A 19923-nucleotide genomic window follows, 5' to 3' on the forward strand; every position below is an offset into this window, starting at 1 on the left:
GGCATGAAACTAGTCTGCGGAATGAGGGCACATGCTGAATTGAGTGTTTGAGTTGAGCGCATCACCAGTATCAGCAGAAAGGGAATTGTTCATCGGCTTAATTCCTTTGCCCACGAGAAGAAAAAAACACACACACACACACAAAAACAAAAAAACCCCCCAACAAACCCTCTTGTTGGATAGAAGCTCATTGTCTAAATGAAGGTTAGCTCTTTGGTCTTTTTTAATGTTTCAAGTTTTCCCATTAGAACACATATAAGGAAATGCTATCATTATGCTAATCCTAGCTCTTAGGTGTTCCGGAGGCCCACAAGATCTTCCCATCAGCATCAGAAACTTGAGGATGCCTGCCTTTTGGGTTGTGTTTTACAAATGCGACAAATAATTGCGAGAAACAAATTTTCATCACAGAGTTAAAATATTTAATGACAAAATTAGAGTTAACTGTAATCACGAATCATAGAGCAGGTGTTAACTTGTCTCTGAAAGAAACAAAAATTATATTTGACATCCTAGAGAAACTTCTGAAGAATTAATAACTGTACCACAGACAGCAGCGGTGTTACGATTCTAAAAATGAAAAGCAAAACCTATCTTTATTATCCCTTATTGAGGGCATTCTGTAAATATTTTTACATAAATGCACAACCTTTGTTAGCCACAAAGTAGTAGTATTAAGACAGATTTCACTGTAATTGTAAGTCTAACACAATCTTTGTTTTTTCAGAGCTTAAAAAAAGTTAACTACTGATCTTGTTACATTTTACAAATACATTCTTTAATATGAAACATTAACCTGAATAACTGTATACGTCCTCTATGCAGATTATCTAATACTAGGTGAGGACTACTATGGACGGCTACGTTCCAGGAAGAAGGGGTAATACTAGGAAGCTTCTTTTCTCTACGTGTTGTCAGTACAATTGAAGAAGTCCTTCACAGAGATAGAGTATCCCCAAAACTCATAATGAAGTGCAGAAGTGAAACAAATTAACTGTCTTCTAGCAGCTTCACCCAACAAATTGGTCCCAAAGAATGTGACATTTTAGCAATTTCCTCTAGGTTAGACTTATATTTTGTATCACAGCACCTTCTACAAAAGGATAGCAAAGAACTTCACGTGTGTCATCACGGGGCAGCTCTGCAAGAGGTCAGGAGGTGGAGGAAAGACAGAGGCTGGGGGTTCTGGTCTCGCTGGGGCGGGGGCCTAGGTAGGGCGTTGACCCAGGGAGGTCAAGGGCATGGCCACGCCCTGGAAGCGAATCAACAGAGGGAGCTAATAGAGGTGTTCTTCTAATCCAAGCTATTTCCAGTAAGACTGAAGTCTAAAAGGATAAACAGAGAGTGAAGTAAGAAGGCAAGATTCAGAATACTTAACATTTATTAAGAGTAGCTTTCACAATTCTACCAGGGAGGAAGAAGCTCCAATTTCACAGTATGCTTACGACCTCATCCTCTGCTACTTTAGAAGCAGCTCTGCAAACACCCTTGTTAGATAGTTGGCAACAAAGTTTATTTTCAAGTCCGGCCAATTGTTGGGAGGTTTTAGATTTACCCTTTCAATTATTTATACCAACTATCTATCTCTGAAGCTGGAATCCAATTTTGGAAGATGAATATATCCATGTGTATGTGTGTTTTCTGAACCGAGGACTGCAAACAAAACCCGTTTTGAGTGATATTTTGGGATTTTCTTAGAAATTATAAATGCTTCTAATGGTACTCATCAGATAGATAGCAAGTTCTTTGCTTCTCTGACCTTTTTAGACACTGAAAGTACAAAATATTATAGTAAACTTGCATAATTTACCATATTAATTTTAGAGAGTTTTCTTGAACTGGACCATCTTCCTAAGAGGATTCAGAAATTTGTCTCCAGCAAACCTCATCTCCTTTTTGACATGTACTGTCTAAGATAACTTTTTTCCCCCCTATAGCCCAACTTTGTTTCCCAGGGAATGCTTTATCAGGAGAAATTAAGCTATTGAAGTCAGCATAAATAACCCCAAAGTCATCTTGGGCTGCCGTGTAAGAGGCTACAATGCATGGACTCAGTCGGCTCAATGGGTAGGAGGATCAGAAAAGGGTCCTGAAGGTTCAGGCAGCTTAAAGATCAGTGCACTGCAGTGGGAGGCTGAGACTGTGTCTGGGATGTGCAGCTTGCCTCCTTGTTTCACGAAGACGGAGCGCAGATTTAAAGTTTAGCATTTAATCCTCAGAGAAAGAAAACTCCCAGACTCCGAACCCAGCACTCTTGGGAGTAACGCAAAACCAGGACGTGTGGGAGCCAACTTTATTCGATCTGACTGCAGTCTAAAGGCTTCACAAGCATGTTTTATGTCAGACCGGGCAAGTTGCAATGGCCATGAAATACAATTTGTCAAGACACCCGCACTTTAAATTATATTAAATAAATAGATAGCAAATAACAACATCAGAACCTCCAAAAATCAGATAGAGAGACACTGAAGGTGATATGGTGAGGGTGTTTCTAAAATAGGCATGACTTTGTAATAAGAAGAGAGATTTTAAATGTAGTATCTTTTCACATTATCATTCACACAGACCTTTATCTGGACAAATGAATTCTTGATAAAAATCCAAGCTCTTTTCAATATCGGCTGCCGTAATTTGGGCCAATGACAAAAGAAAGAGACATCCATGAATGCACAGAGGTTTTTAAATAGGTTTTTCCTTACGTCTTTGATCTCAAGTTTTTACCCTTCCTATGAAAACTGCAAATAATCAGCATGGAAACAAGTACTGGAAGTATTTAAACTGTAGCTCAGAAAGTAGATTTCTATCTGCCATTCTGATTTTGTGTGTTTCTTTTTTTTTTTTTTTGAATGCTGGTGATGGCTCATGCAAAAGATTACCATATAAAAAGCAAAAATCTAAGACTGCTGTTTCCCCTGATAAATCCAATTGTTTGCCATAATAGACTTATGTTTCAAGATACAGAATCTTAACCTTCAAGTTAGGAGTGGCTAGGGGACTGAGAGAAGCAATGACAAAATGACAGTCACTGCTTGACTCTGATTTCCAACCAGCAACAAGAACATCTGATGTCACCATGTGAAAAGGTCTTCCAGCTTAATATCCCATTTTTTCTTTTTAAGTCATCTCTACACCCAAAGTGGGGTTTGAACTGATGACCCCAAGATCAAGAGTTGCATGCTCTGCTGACTGAGCCAGCCGGGCGCCCCTCTGGTTTAATATCAAGAAGAAAAAGACAACAACATGTTGTTGCCAGTTTAGACCCAGCTCAGCATAGCATGTGGTCCAAATTTCATATCCAAACTACTTAAAAAAGAAAGTTAAAGAGAAGACACATATGGAGACACACATACAAACATGCAGTGGAAAAAAATAAAACACCGAACGAAGCTGATGCCACCGCCGCATTTCTTAGCGCGATCCTAGTGAAATGTATAAACACAACGTCTTTTCTTTCATATTTACGTCTGAAACGGGAAAAGCAAAAAACCCTAAATGTCCGTATACTGGGTGGGGGGAGAAAAAAAGAAGCAGGCAGAGGTCCGGAGTTCTTGTAAAAACTGCTGAGCAAACTCTTCCATTTCTCTCGAGAGGGTCATCGCCGTGATAGGCAGTTTCTCAACACTTGTGCTTCATGGCAAGCTAAGGAGAAAGAGGGATGGCAAAGTGAGGCATTACAGCTTCGGGGAGAACTCAAATGCATGACGAGAGGTAGCACCGAGGTTTCACTCGCTGTGGCAGATCGCCATATTATTATTATAAATTATTAGCATTTTTGCAAAGAGCCCACCGAGCACTGCCTTTGTTACTCCTCCTTACCAGCGGCTCCTTTGGTGTCACATGTCCTGCTGGGGGAGCGTGCTATGCGGCTTTCCCCGCACTCCACAGAAGGAGCCGATGGAACAGCCAGGGTGCAGGCAGAGTGAGGGACCCACCTAGAACAGGTAGGAGTAGAACCGAGGTCTCTGGGCTCCTGGGTTACTAGTTACTCAGGAAAACCAACACTCCTCAAATGTAAGTATTTACTGATATCTTATAAAGTATTAAAAATCAACCGTAGGAAAACAATTGGCATTAATCCACTCAATATCCAGCCTGGACCTTCAGCCAAAGCACTTGGCGAGATGAAGCGGTGTTACTGACTGGGGCTGAACAAGAAAGAGACTGAATCCAGACCGCTATTTACCACTCCTCCCGCGGGTATTTGAGAAATGTGGCTTGCTGAAAGGTTAGACCTTTATAAATGGGAACGCTAATACCCCTGTTTCATTCTGTAGCTTCCCAAGCCCAGCTAGAGCCCACGATGATATACTGAAGGCAACACAGGCAGGTACGGATCATAAAGTTAAATCTGACTTTGCTTTTCTTAGATCCTTTCCAAGGAGCCCGTACACTGAGGTGACCCTGAAGGCAGAGCTGCGCGCCTGAACTGTAATTCCTCACGTGTCTGGAGTCTGGCATTAGGGAGGGGGTTGGGACTGGGAGTAGGGGACAGGGCTCTGCCATTCAGAATGACTTGCAGCAAACAGCGGGTGATTCTCTGCAGGCAAGAGCTTTGTAGAAAGCCCTGTCATCTGCTTCATGACCAGGTTCCTGGTCCTTGAAGGATGAGCCAGGGAGCCCCCTGATTCCACACAGTGGTGCTGGCCATCATTCTGGGCGGTGTCAACGATCCATCTCTCCAGTGTAAACCCAGCGCAATCAGGGTCTGCCCTCCCTTTCTTCGATATCTTCAAGAACAAAGTCATAACCCTGGGGCTGCCCCCTCAGTTAGGCCACCTGCGAGAGCAGCAAACCCTTCCTTTGCAGCCTGTGCACAGAGGGGACGGGCGGACCTAGCCCTCGGGCTGCTAAATTCACCGCAGCTGGAAGAGCTCCCCGTGCCTCTCTGCCTGGTGAAGCCAGCCTCAGCGAGACCTCCGCAGACCCTCTGCAGTGTGGACGCCACATCCGTCAACCATTGGGCAGTGTGTGCGAGCATGCCCGGGCTGCTCCCGTGCTAAGCGCTGTGGGTTTTTGCTCAGAAAGGGGGAGGTAGCTAGTAACTCCTGGCCTCGGAGAGCTTATGGTCCAGGAAACATGGCGGGTGGGGGGCTCTCCTTCTGATCTGTTCCACGGCCCCGCCACCCACAGCCCCTCCACTGTATGGACTCCACTTCTTGCTCCGTCTCTCATTTTAATACATTATTTAGCGACGTGGACCACTCCAATCAACACAGAGCTGTTAAGTGTTGTGCATAATGAATACCAAACATAAATATTTGATCAGTGCTGCTGTCCTGTTATTCACGGAGCTGTTAACCTTCAGCTAATGGTCTCGTGCCAATTCACATAGTCATTAATCTTCAGCAACAACCGGGCCCCGGTTACTGCTACCGTGGGGGTCTGGGATGGCGCTAAGCCCAGCCCCCGCCAGGTGGGGCCGTGGCCAACTCAGCATCGCAGGAATACGACGGAACTGGGTCTTTTACTATTTGAAGTATCTTTGCAGAAAGTGGCACCATTTCCATGCTACCTAGGGTTTTTGTTGTTTGTTTTTTAAAAATTCTCTGGGAGTTGGAAGTCTTGGAATATGGAAGGCAGGGTTGCTTCTTTGCTGCAACTTTGCTGCATGACCTTGAGCTCTAAAGTCACAACTGCTCCATACCTCAGTCTCCTCATGATCATAAATATCATCTCTAACTCAAATGCTTCTGGGTCAGTTTAGATGTCAGAGTTCCTACAGAAGAGGAGATTAAAATTTCCTTTGGGTGTATTTTGTTTTCTTACTATCTCATGGAAAGCTTTCTCTTTCAAAGCTGTGTGAACAACTCCCTCTAAAGATAAATTGTTACTCATATTGGGGGGAGTTTTAAGAGGCCTGGACTCTTGAGGTCCCTTCTGGTTCAGGGACCCGAAGGAAGCAGGTGACTGTAGTGAGGACAGAGGCGGTCGCTCCCTGCCAATGAGAGAAACCCCCACCCCCTGCCCCGCAAACGTGAGTGTGTACAAAACAGGGCAGATCAGCGTTCCTTTCCATGAGAAATGGCATCTGAGGATGCTGAGGTGTGGGTGCCGCTCTTGCCTGCTGACTCAGTGCCTGTGGCGGGTGTCAGAGCCGGGCGCACACGGCAACGATGTGCCTTCTGGGGCAGGGGACAGTGAGCAGGCCTGCTCTGCGGCTGCGCTACTTTCCTAAGGGCTGAGATGGTGCCAAGCCCGCAGCTCAGGAAGGAACCACGCTTCCTCAAGGCAGGCCGAACAGAGCTGGGGGAGACGGGGTGCAGGAGCAGTTTCCATCTGCTTTCCTGGAGTTAAGCACCCACATATCTTGATGGCAGGGCTGTGCAAAGGTGATCCACTCACTAATGGACCTGGGTCATTGCAGGAGTCCTGGGAAAAGTTAGAAAGATCCTTTTGACCGCAGTGTAGAGAAGTGTGCCATAGTCCCTGGCTGGGGTGACATGCCCTCATTCAACCAGGGAGCACGGAGGAGTCTCACCTGGTCTTGCTGTGGTCTGCGAAGGGTACCGGCACGTACCCTGTGTCTCAACTTGTAAACACAGCCCACTCTTTATGAATCAACACAGCTGCTTGTCTGGGGGCGGAAGGTTTGGGTTCTACCTCAGCACGCTGTCCTCACCAGCAGGTCTGGTGGGGGCCTGGCCGGGGAAATGACATCTTCATGGTCAGGCCACGCCAGTGGGTTTAAATTGGGAGTCCTAGTCCCTGGGAAAATGGCCACACCTTATCTAAAGTGGTCATTCTCCTCGTTAGGAATGCCGCCAATGCTGGTGATTCATAAGCACACATCCCAATTTTAGAAAACCACGTCTGGCCAGGATAGTGCCTAGCTCCCACTCCCTCACATGCACTAATAGACACCAGCAACCCCTTCACCTCCCTCTTAGAACACCCATGGGCAGGGAAACCAAAACAAGGGCATGCCGCCCCCTCCCTCCTCCATCTCTCCTGAAAACAGGCCGCTGGCTGGCACTGATCCTCCAGGTGGTCAAGGCCAGAGGCCCCTTTGCCTTTGGTGGCCTAATCAGTTTCTGACCTGACAGGCCCTGTTTCAAGGCTTATTCTGGGTTTAGAAAGTATCCGCCTTTAGCAGGAGCCCTGCCCAGCCCACTCTCGGGGGAGGGGGCAAAATCTTCATCTCCAATTCCTCCCCATCCCTTTGTTGGGGTCCTCAATCACATTTCTCCATCCCCCTACATAGGTGCTTGTTATGGGATGGAATAGGGCAGGTTCAACAGAACTATTTTCATGGAAATTATTATCGCCAGTATTAATTCAGATCTGTATAATGTCAGGTATTGTGATCATAGATTTATAGGTTTGAATTCATTCAATTCTCTTGACGCCCTAGGAGACAGGCACTGTTATTAATTAGCCTGAGTTTACTGATGAGGGAATTGGGGCTTAGAGAAATTAGGCACTTACCCAAGGTCATGGGGATGGTAAATCAAACGTAGATGTTAACCACACCATACCGTCTTCCCAAGCACCCAGCAAACTTGGCCACAACATCAGGGAAACAGGGCGACCAGGGCCAAGAATCATGGCCATCTGGTCAGGTTATCCAACCCAGTGTTTGTACAACCACCTCTGAGGGGGACGCCCACATGGATGACATCCAGGTATTGTCTACTCCGCCTTAGGAAGAGCGATTTCACAGACTTCCTTGGTAACCTGGCTCATGATTTCATCATTCACCTAAAGTCTGGTTTTAGCAGAATCTTATCAGTGCACTGCTGACTGTTCTATCCTGTGAGGCAAGGTCCGAAGGAGAACTGCCTGCACTATCACCCCTCCCAGACTGGAAGACAATTAAAAAATGACTCCCTTTAGCATTCTCTTCCCCAAATCAACACTTTGAATGCTTCTCCAGACTTCCACTACCACCCCTCCCCCAACCGCAACATTTGCTGTGGTTATAAATGAAGCTGGGGCAAGAATTCTAGCGTTTCCATCTCATCATTTCTGTCTCACAAAGGCTGGAGAAGGGACCTTAAATCTGAACCTTTCGGAAATCTTCAATCTGAGCTCCCTCTTTCCGGGACAAGCAGTGAGCAAGGGTCTGGCCTCCAGCATGGCCACCCTGCATTTTCAGCCAGATCTGGCCAAGTCTCCTCCAGGGAAGCCCACATGGGCCCCCGAGACAGGGGTGCAGTAAGACCCCGTCACAACAGAGAGCTGATGATGGAAGGACACAGGTCTGTGCAAGGGGGCTGCGGGACAGGAAAGCAGGAAGCATCCCCTGGGGTTCGGATCCACAGTCAGTGCTGGGCATGAGCCCCTGGGTGAGGCCAGCCAGCCTCAGCTGGGGAGACCTTTCTTGTTACTTTTCAGGTTGTGCATTCTCCCTTCAGCAGAGCTGGGGTTTTCTGTTGAAGCAAGTTAATTTTTTCCCCAAAGGTCACCTGAAAAGCATATCTGAAAGGCCGGATTATGAGTTGGAGAGGCCAACAGTTATCAGCAGGGGTTGTTTCTGGAAACCTAAATTCCAATCCCTAGCCAGACAGCTGCCCTTTGACCTGAAGCACAAGATCAGTCATAAACCCTCTTTATCCCCTGACCAACAGGGCCACTCTTTCCTTTGGTTTGTGACTGCCTCAGAGAGCTGGCTGCCAGTAAAAACTCCCCTTTCCCCTTCTGGAAGGCACAGTCTTCGGGAGCGTGTGAACGTGCATGTGTGTGCCTGTGGTCACGTGGGAAATGCCATGACCTGGGTTCAGAGCAGGTAGGCGCCCTGGGGGGCAGCTCTGCATGAGTCAGGGCAGCCTTAGAGATCCAAGGCCCCTTGCAGAGGGGCAAGCAGCCCTGAGGTGCCCTGTGTGGGTTGGAGGTGGGGGGACTAGAGCTGGCTTTTCATACAGTGAAGATAAGAACACAGGATGCTGGGTTCATGACCGTGACCGGAAAAGGACGGCAAGGAAAAGTAAGCACGGGCAGCCCCAAGTCCTTTCCAAGCACTGGCCATGGGGGGGGGAGGGATATTCTTGGATCTGACCTCCTCCTCCCCCCATCCTCTTCTCTGAAACTTGAACCCTAAAATTCTGGGCAGGAACTAAGGTTGGTCCACATTTCCCAAAGATCCAGATCCAAGGTCAGAGACAGAGAGAAAGACGTTAGCAAGGAGAGAAATGAAGAAACAGGTACAAGAAGCACTCTTTCATGATTCTGGTACTTACTAAGCAGCAGGTTGTATAAAGGGTGGGAAAAAAAGGGCTTTTGTATCTCCCACTATGGGAAACACACTGCAATAAGTTTCTCGGAGCCAAAGCTCCCTGAGCACCTGGAGTGGAGACCTCTACCTCTCTGCAGGACCCACCTTGTGTGCAGTTTCCGCGAACTGCTGGGCGCTGTTCTTCATGTCTTCCGTCTTCTCCTCTGCTCGACCTAACCGCTCCCCGCGCTCGTTCAAGGCCTGGCTTGCTTTCTGTACGGCGCTGGTCACACTATCGGCCGCCGAATGGAGGATGCTGTTCCCTGAAGAAGCACAGCAAAAGCGTCAGAGGCCGCCTTGGCTGACCTCCAGTGACAGAACCCCGTAAAGGCGGAGCACCTGCAAGAGCAAGACAGGTCCCTACAGAGAAGCTTCGGGTATCTAGGAACCAGTCAACATTTCTTCTGATCTTGTCTGACTGCACGTGTGCAGGAAGAGGACCCCCGGGCTGCAGGACTCGGGCAAATGCCAATGGCTTCTCTTGTATCCCCTTCACTGACACAGCCCTCTCTCCTGTCATTCTCTTTGGCGAGGGTCCAAGGGACAGGGGCCATCTGGATTTAGGACTTGGCTTGCAAAAGTAAATGGAAATCCTGACAAGTTTATAGACTTAGGCAAGTTCAATGAGACATATCTGGATCTTATGCACATTTCCTCTTGACCTGGGGTTTAGGTGAAAACCCACAGGGAAAGGGGGCACAGAACTTTTCCAGAGAGAATGCTCTGTATTCCTTTCAACTCCTCCCTTCCATTTTACCCTGCCATCCCTAGATGCATGGTTTCTTGTAAGCAGCTGTGAATCGGTCTCAAAGTTCAGAGGAGATGTGCCAGCTCCCAACCTTGAATCCTGAGCCATGGCTTGGTTGGCTGGGCCTCCTTGCCTCTGATCTCCAGTTTATGAAATATGGGGCCTTAATACTGCACTTAGCCAGGAGGTAGAAAATGGTGACAGAAACCAGCCTCAGAAGAAACTAAGGACTTCCAGATTCATGAGAAAGTTGAAAACCATCACACTTCAAAGGATTATGTATCCCTGACGTCCCATTTGCCAGGACTGGAAAACACAATTCAACAGTGAAGAACTGGCAGATGCATAACCCACTGAGAACCAGCGACTTGCAAAATTACAACCCAGGAAAATTTATAGCTGTATTTTGTTAACATTGAGTAGAAGATATTTAATAGCATTTTATGTAATAGCTTTATGACTTTGGTAAGTTTATTACATCATTTAACTTTGTACTTGGGATGGATACATCTAGCTACAGACAGCTTTTAATAGAAATGTAGTCTACCCCCCCAACCCCCCACCTCCAGTCTCAGCTGTAAAAGCTTCCTAATTTCTCTTCTGTGGGAAAAGTCTGTGGTTTGTGGAACAGAATCTCAGGCACAGAAAGTGCCTGGTGCCTACGAAGGATTCTGTAAATTGTTTCCCATTTTTCTTCTTTAGGAGTGGATTTTAAGGGCTTCCACTGTGTGCTAAGGGGAGGAGAATGGGGGTAACTTGGTATTACTCAGTTGTATTAAGGACTCCATGAGCCAAGATAAATCAACACAGATTAATAGGGACTAGAGGAGAGGAGATGAGGCTCTGGAGGAAACTGGTGGAATACAAGGACTGGAAAGGAAAGTCTATGTCTTTAGAACAGATGGAGGAGGAGGCGAAATCTTGGTCCCCCTCAGCTTTCACATCATATTCATGACTATGATGATAGCCTAGGTTAGACCATTCCCTAACATGGGAATAGCATGTTCCAATCTTAAGTACCTTGACAAATACTATTTCATTTGGCTGTCACACAAATTCTCCTGAGAAGACTGAGACTAAGTTGAGGTTAAGTGGTTTGCAAGGAAGGAAGTGGCAATGGCCAGTACTGGAACCTGATTTTCCAATGATTCTTCCTTATTCTGTAGTTTCTTCTTTGCAGATATGGTGTAGGTTGTGGGAAGCAATGCAAGTAGACAGAATTGTGAGCAGACTAGCAGAGACAGATTTTGAGTTTATTTCCCAAGGTAATGCCTGACTGTTTCTGTCCTCAAGGTATTCCTCTTGGTCAATGAAGAGTTATTGCCCATGCTGTACTGTAAGTCAAGCGGTCTCGAGAAGAAAGAGGCCAGTGGGATGGAATGGGAAGATGGAAAGGACTGGAAGGGACAGAGGAGTGGGCGGAGCACACTAAAATCTCCTCCCTTTCTTGCTTACTTTCACATACCCATAGCTTAGCTACCAGAAGCTAGGGCAAATATGGGGCAGGGAATCTGAGACTTCACAGCCAGGAATAGCTGTATTAAACCAAAGGGATTTTAGAATTAGCTACCATAAAATTAGGAGGGTATATAACTAGGACTTGTCTTTTCCCATCGAAATTGACCCTCATGATGTCCTCCATGTTAGACACATCTGTGTTTCTGGAATAAGCCATACTGTCTTGTCATGACTTCCTGAACCTTGTACAAGGTATCAGGTAACATTGCATCCAGTTTTATATGATACTGTTTAACAAACAGGCATTGTTACTAAAAGAGAACCAAAAGCTGTCTTCAGTATTCAAAGATGACACTGATGACCACAATCAACAGAAGATCCACCTCCAGGTATTTTCAGACATGAGGATGGATTTGAACAAATATCAGGGCCTTAGTTGAAATGACCTCTCTCTCCTGGTTTCAATTCTAACCATATTTCAGGCTCAGTGAAATCTCATCACCTTTGTCAAGTTTCAGGTGAACTCCAAACCCTCCCTCCTCTCAACTCCGTAAGAACTGTCTATATCCTTCGTCGGCACTTATCAAGGACATTCATGGGCAACTTTTCTACCTCATTTTTCACCTGTAGATGCAATGACTTTCTAGCCAGGTGATAAATTCCCCAAGGGGGCACCATTTCATTATGTTGGCCATTCCTTAAATCTTGAATCTTTCTCCTCTTCTCTTGGGTCTCCTGCTTGCTTACTTTCTTCTCTCTGATATCTTGCTAAAGCTGCAGTTCCGGGCTTCTGTCCTTGGCCCTCTTTTCTCTCTCTCTCTCATTCTCCAGACTCTCCCTAGATCAATTTTACTCAACTCCTGGCTTCCATGACCGAATTCCATCTTTCGCTAGGTTGTGCTGCTAAGCTCCGGACCCATGTTTTCTTACTTGACAACTCCAGGAGAGTGACCCAAGGTCATCTGGAATTCATTATGTCTAAACCTGACCCCACTGTCTTTCCCTTCACACCTGCTTTTCTTTTGGGGTCCCTGGCTCAGTGAATAACCCCACTATCTGCCCAGCTCAATTCAGAAATGTGGGGGTCCAGTCTATATCCTCCCTTTTACCCCGTATAGCTAAAGCTTGCCTTCTACACAGCTCTCTACTTTCTGTTCTTTTCACCATCTTCACTGTTTCTGTGTTGACCTAGTTCCTCCTGCTTTCAGAGTTCTAGCAATAGCCTTTTTTTTTTTTTTTGGTTCATCTTCCACACTTTCATACTAAACTTTTAAAAAGGCGAATCTGTTACCATCTCCCAACTCAAGATAAAATCGAGACTTTTGCCTTGCCTTTCTCTCAGCTCATCTCTTAAACCTTGCCAAATTACCCAAATTTGTACAGATGTGTCAGGTTTCTTTTACTTACATGCCTTCATACTGCTACCTCTGCCTGGAACCCTGCTTCTCATCTTAGCCTTTCTAAAGTGGCTCCTTCAATACACTTCAAACTCCCTCTTAGGGAACATTGTCCTCTGGAGGCTCTGGAGGAAACTGGTGGAATGGTCCCACTTCTATCAACGGGAGCATCAACATCAAGAGAGAGGCTTAGCAATGTGCCAAGGGTCACATAGTCAAGAAATAGCACAGCTAAGTTTTGAACCCAGAGAGCCCACCTCCAGAGCCAGTTCTCTTCCTCATTGTGTTAAATGGGCTCTCCATGGGAATTTTCTTGTATGAGATTAATGAGAGTCTGCATTAACTGTGTGGAAGGAAGACCTCAGTACAGTAGTTCCTCATGCAACCCTTAAAATCACGATACAAAACAAAATATCCTATTATTATTATAAGTTAAAAAAACTTACTGTAGAAAATTTAGAATACACATTACTATAAAAAAGCAATAAAATCCTGTAATATTCAATTGCTTAGAGATAACCACAATTTACATTTATGGTACATTTTATTCTAGTAATTTTTCTGCACATGCTTTTCTAAAACATGGCTGAGACCATACCGTATATATTTAGTTTCACATCCTACTGTGGACACTACCCCATGTCATAAAAAATTCTTTAAAAATACTGTATATAATGGTTGCATAACACTACTGTAATTTATTTGACTCTTTCCCTTTTAGATACTGGGTGTGTTTCCAAAAGTTCTGCTTTTTGACACGAGGTTGCGATTACCTTATTGAATTACACACACACACACACACACACACAGACACGATCTTTGCCCACATCTCTGACAATTCCTAGAAATGAAATTGCTGATTCAAAGAACATACACACTGTCGAGGCTCTTGATGCATGATGAAAATTGCTTCCCTGAAAGATTCACTCAACTGTCAACACCATTCATTGGTGTGTACGCTATGCGCCAGGCACTGTTATACTGATGCAAATGGCAGAATGACTTTGAGGGAGTGATTTAACTTCTCTGATCTTTCCTCATCTGTCAAATGAGGGTCATGCCATCCGGCTGGTTTGGTTATTGTGGAAATGAAGACGAAGATGGATGCCAAGTGCCTGTAGGTGCTCGGTGGACGTTTGTCCCTCCACCTCCTTCAGACCACATCTGCTCTCTAGGAACTTTGGAAAAATGGCACCATCCCACCCAATTCCATTGTGCATCTCCCTCTCTTCTCTCCTTATTGTGGGGCTAAGTGTCTTTTTTTTTTTTTAAAGATTTTTTTTATTAATTTATTTGAGAGAGAGAATGAGATAGAGAGAGAGCATGAGGCAGGGGAGGGTCAGAGGGAGAAGCAGACTCCCTGCTGAGCAGGGAGCCCGATGCGGGACCCCAAGGCAGCCGCTTAACCAACTGAGCCACCCAGGCGCCCCATGGGCTAAGTGTCTTGGGGCTCCCAGAAGACCCTTCTTAGATATCTTTGTATACCTGCGGTGCCTAGCTCAGGGTGTTGCTCAGAGAGGCAGCTGAGCACAAACTCATTAAATCAAGGCATGCTTTACTCAAAAGTTGGGGCCCATCATGTTGTGTTGAGTTTAAATCCGGAAATAAAACAGTCTCCCAAGGCAGACAGAACAGTATTTCTCTCTAAATAGACAGGAAGCATATTACTACCCAAATTTATTCAAGCAGTCTGAGAAGAGGCTGTCAACCACAGCAAAATAAAGTCAACTGCCTTTTGAATTATAGTCTCTGGAGAGTAGAGACCAGTCTTACTTTATTGATTTTGCATTTACATCAGTTCCACTCGATATGTGTTTTTTAAAAAAAATATATATATATGCTGGCATCTCTTGTTTTTTTATGTTGGCATCTTTTATGTGAAGTGATTGAGTAGACTTTAAAAGCTATGGCTTGAGATAAAGCAATAACAGTGTATTCAGTCACTGTTTGAAAACACAATTAAAATAAATTTAAATGTATAGGAAAACAAGGGGAAAAGAATAAGGTGTATTGATAAACAACAATAGAAGAGAAAGAGGAGGGGGGAAGATTTTCAAAAGCACACGAAACACGCCAACAGCTCAAAGATCAACATAATTTCTTTATATTGTCCTAGACTTCAGGTTGTATCTTGGTAATCAAAATTCCTAATTCAATAGCTAGGAAAGAGGCAACTTCAAGAATTTTCACCAGCTACCTCCTCTATCAAATATCTGTATTTCCATATCTTTCTATATCTCTATATCTTTATCTATAAAGATGACACATATAGATATGTATATTTGAAATGCAAAATATTCATCTTGTTTGGAAAAAAGCAGGAAAATCATCTAAAAAAATAAGTGATCAATAAATATATTCCAGTCTATACCCAGTGCTGAGTAAACACACTCATCTCAGAGCACTGTTTTAAAACTGAATGGTTTTGGGGGCACCTGGGTGGCTCAGTTGAGCATCCAACTCTTGGTTTCAGCTCAGGTCATAATCTCAGGATCCTGGGATCGAGCCCATGTCAGGCTCCGTGCTCAGTGTGGAGTTTGCTTGTCTCCCTCTCTCTCTGCCCTTCCTCCTACTCTCTCTCTAAAATAAAAATAAATAAAATCTTTAAAAGAATGAAATAGTTTTAATAGTTTTGCTTAGACTACTTCTACTCTATAGTCAATTTAATCACATAGGAAGAACTGTACAATAAAGCCCCATGTATCCAAACTAACTTAAAGGAAAACCAATTATAGAAAAAAATATATAACATGGATACAATAAACTCACAAAAATTGGCAGGGAGCTCCATTATATTAAATCTGTTAATAGACCACGGACACTGGGAACTCTCATAGTGTCTGTCCAAAGTGTTTAGTAATAATTTATTCACTGGGTGGCTTAAATAGTCCCTATTCTATTCTTGCCTATGGTATTACTATTTTTTAGCAAAGCTATTTTCATGGGTGGACATAAAGTACACTTAAGTCTGGTCCAGTATTAGTGACATTCAAATGAACTTTCCTGGTCGCTTTTTCCTTTCCTTTTTTTTTTTTTTTGCTTCCAATCTTCACTGCTCAGGGTCTTTACCATGAGAGGACATAGCAAAAGAAAAGTCACATGGAAACTAGGTTGCCGGACTGCTGGGTCCCTTCTCAGATCTAAAGCCACTCAGAACCACTGATAGACTCTCCTTCCTGAGAGGAGGGTGCAGCTCCATCCCCACCCACTGCCAGTAGCTGATGTTACATGGTAACCGTGATGCTTCCTAGGGGGTTCTGCCTAGGACTGTGACTTGTGCTAAACATTCTAGTAATGAATATAATTTAAATAATAACGATGATATTAACTTCTCCAAACAGAGTAATTAAATGCAAAGGCCTACCCGGTGAAACAAGCTGGTTCTTAATTCACAGACTCCATTCATTATCTGTGAGCTTGGGTAAATTACAAAGCTCCTTCTCTTTCCATTGACTAATCAATACTAATCACACTGTTGCATCTCAATGTTGGACCACCTCTAGGATCCCCTAATGGAGATTCTTCCGAAAGGTTAAATTTCATTTGTACTTTTGTGGTAACGACTAATCAGGCAAATTCTGTTACAAATCCAGGCTACTTTATGTAAAACCTTTCTAAAAGGAAGAGTCGTTAACCCATGCTGGGCAAAGATGCAGTATGCCTGTCAGTCAGCCAGTCACTCACAGAAATAGCTAGCATTCACCGAATGTCTGTTCCGTCTGGGTGCTGTGTTTAATTGCCAAAGTCCTCCAAGGAATATTTTCTCGTCCTATTTTACAGCTGAGGAAATGAGTGCTGAGGGAGGTCGAGTAGCTTACCCAAGATCACCCAGATCTCGACCCCAAAACTCTTTTTTTTTTAAACATATTTTTAAGAATTGTATATATTTAAAGTATACAACATGATGATCTGATATACACAACGAAATGATTACTACAATCAGGATAATTAACATACCCATCTCGGATTTTTATCTTCTTTTTTGGTGAGAGCACCTGCAATCTACTTTTAGCAAATTTCTAGTATTCAATACAGTATTATTAACTACAGTCGTCATGCTGTGCATTAGATCTCTAGACTTATTCATCCTATAGAGCTTCACTTTTGTATCTGGGGACCAACATCTCTCTGTTTCCCTCACCTCCCTGCCCGGGGAAGGGAGACACAGAAAGAAAAAAAACTGCATGAGCTCGCTTATATAGGGAAGCTAAAAAAGTCAAATACATAGAAGCTGAGAGTTGATCCCAAAGCTCTTGATGACTATGTCAGCATTTCCCAAAGTGGTTCTGTGGTTTAAAAGAATGCACACAGAAAACTCCATTCTATGGTAAAAATGACTTTATGAAGTGCCGATCTAGCTGGTTCCTTTATTGCAGAACTCTGGAAAACCTTTAATATGCTAATGTAATTGTGAATCAGGAGGAGGTAGGGAGGGGAGCAGGAGAGATCTGCCAGCAGAATTTCTGAAACATACTTATTCACAGGGTCCTTTTGCATAGATTATTTTAGTAGGGTGGATTTCTGCAGAATCTGCTTTCGGAAATGCTACTATAAACTATATTGACTCCTAAGTTAAAGGAGGAAAAATAAATCCAGGCTGTCTTCATCAATTTAGTAAGAGATAGACAAGTCATGTAATTACATTAAAAAGGCGTACTTTATAGAGACAGCAGAACAGATATAGCATGCTGAATGGCAGTTCCAGAATTATCTTTTGTCTCAAGTTGGTGGCTAATTTCAGGGACCATGAAACTTGTTTGTTGCCTGCAGCTGGATGACAAAGAAAAATGGACTCAGTGCTCAGGAATACTTTGTAAACCCATAAACTCAAAAGCCTACCTCAAAGACACCTTGGAGTTATCTGTTACTGGCATTACTAAAGGAACAAGAATGGACCCGTTTATCAGGCAAATCTCTTCTGTTGGAGATGTAGAGGTCATTTAGTAGAACCCTGGCCTGTTCCCAAATCACAGTCATACCCCATAGCTCAGGACTCAGGAGAAAGCCCAATGCCCTCTCCCTGTCCTATGAATCGATGCCGAGGAGCTCACACTCTCCTCCCAATGCTTTATTCCAAGATTCCCAATGGAAAGGGCCAAATATTTAGGGTTTTATTCATGTCCCTTTAAACATTTAAATTCAAGAAATTCACCAGTCCTTTAAATATTCATTTAAATGCGGTCTTTATGGGGATTAAGGAGGGCTCTTGTGATGAATACCAGGTGTTGTAGGTAAGTGATGAATCACTAAATTCTACTCCTGAAACTAATATTACACTATATGTTAACTAACTAGAATTTATGTATGTATGTATGTATGTATTTATTTATTTAAAGATTTATTTATTTATTTATTTGAGACAGAGAGAATGAGAGACAGAGAGCATGAGAGGGAGGAGGGTCAGAGGGAGAAGCAGACTCCCTGCCGAGCAGGGAGCCCGATGCGGGACTCGATCCTGGGACTCCAGGATCATGACCTGAGCCGAAGGCAGTTGCTCAACCGACTGAGCCACCCAGGCGCCCAACTAACTAGAATTTAAATAAAAACTTGAAAAAACAACAAAATAACCTTTGTCCTTGTGAACATGTCCTTATGAGTTATAGGGCATCAGGAGAATGAATTTAAGAACAACTTCTTTTGGTTCTGTTTTGTTCAGAGAATATCAGGCTCTCATAAAAGTGGCTGAAATGTAACTTCAAAGAGGGAATCGTTCTGAGGTTAAAAATCTAAAGTGGTTCTAAATTTGGTAAAATGGATTTTGCCCATTCTGTCTTTGCTAACTATGGCAATAAACCAGCTAGGATCTATAGCTGTCTGCTTTTGTTACAGTTGGAAGCCAGTGTCTTTTACTTGAATAACTACAATTTCAAGTCCTGATAGACATAATTTGAGTGCAGCTGGCTAAAACTAATTCTTTTCAACATATGGAGTCTGCTGCTTACTTCCTGGGTGACCTTGAACAAATAACTTACCCCTCTGTGCTTCAGTCTGTTTCCTTACCTGTCATGGGGGTTGGTCTAGTATCTACTTTATAGGGTTGCGGTGAGGAATAAATGAGATTGTACAAGGGGGCACTTAGAACTGTGTCTGGCACAAGTAGACAGTCAACTTTAGCCATTACTGAAGAGAGAAACTTGAGGTTTCTGGCACTAAAGAGTCTCTAGCTTGCCTTTCTTCCGCTACTCTCATCTACCATGAGCATCCTTGAAGGAACAATCTAGCCTGCTGTTGGCCTTGTACTTCCCAATCGCCATGGGCTTCCAGAGAAGTGGCGTCCAGACAACTCTTCTAACATCGCTCGCTTGTTCAATAACCTATCAAGTCCACAGCCTATTTTAAGTTTCCTTCACTTGGCCACAGGACCACAAGGCGACTACTTCTTTTTAAAAGCTGCTCTTTCTCCGGGCTTCTATGCCAGACTATTTCTTAACCGCCCCCAACCCCGATCCCTGATTATTCCCTGTCAGTTGCATTCCTTGCTTGGTTAGGGGTATGAGGGCAGAAGATACTAGCTCTGTGGCCTCAGGTAAATTACTTACTCTCGATGGGCCTATGTTTTCTCATTGGCACAGTGGTGATACAAAGAGTGCCTATTTTTCCTAGAGTTTGTTGTGAAAATTAAATGAAATATATACTCAGCATAGTGTTAGTAATGCAGTATGAACTCAACACACACTGTTATTGGTAATATCTGATTCATTCAGCACATTTATTGTCGAATAAACATGGGCCAGATACTGTCTATATGTGTCTGCTTCTCAAATTCTACCTTAAATTAGCCCATTCTTTGCCTTCCCACCCTCCATCTGACCTTCTCCTCCTGAATGCACTGTGTTAGTAACTGGCCCTTCTGTCCACCCAGTATCCTATGCTCAATCACCTTTAAGTCCAACCTTCTGTCACATCCCACATGCAAGTGTCCACGCAGCCCAGGGTGTTTACCTCAGCAAGGGCTCTTCGCTCAGTCCTCCACTCTATTTCCAGTCCCCACCAGGTGTTACTGGACCATGCAGCAGCCTGAGTGGTTTTGTGGCCACTGGTCTGTCAGTTTTCTAACACATCACCCTCTTTGTTTATTACTGACCTGATCATGCCCCTTCCTTGTTGCG

The 19923-nt window shown here is 44.1% G+C and overlaps 1 protein-coding gene across 3 annotated transcripts in view; it reads right to left on the minus strand.

Moving 5' to 3' along the window:
• Positions 1–413: 413 nt before the first annotated feature.
• Positions 414–19923, minus strand: part of STXBP6 (syntaxin binding protein 6) — a 252077-nt gene continuing 232567 nt past the window's right edge. For all 3 annotated transcript variants that reach the window (XM_045900638.3, XM_045900637.3, XM_054513662.2), the window contains 2 exons: positions 9317–9474; positions 414–3639 (listed from right to left, as the gene is read on the minus strand). In XM_045900638.3, the coding sequence (XP_045756594.1) occupies positions 3616–3639; positions 9317–9474 (182 nt within the window). In that variant the 3' untranslated portion in view covers positions 414–3615. The remainder of the gene's footprint in view (positions 3640–9316; positions 9475–19923) is intronic.

This window comes from Mirounga angustirostris, unplaced genomic scaffold (genome assembly GCF_029215605.1).
Source record: "Mirounga angustirostris isolate CCGP_5_RB_7025 unplaced genomic scaffold, mMirAng1.0.hap1 SCAF_9, whole genome shotgun sequence".
Classification (NCBI taxonomy): domain Eukaryota; kingdom Metazoa; phylum Chordata; class Mammalia; order Carnivora; family Phocidae; genus Mirounga; species Mirounga angustirostris.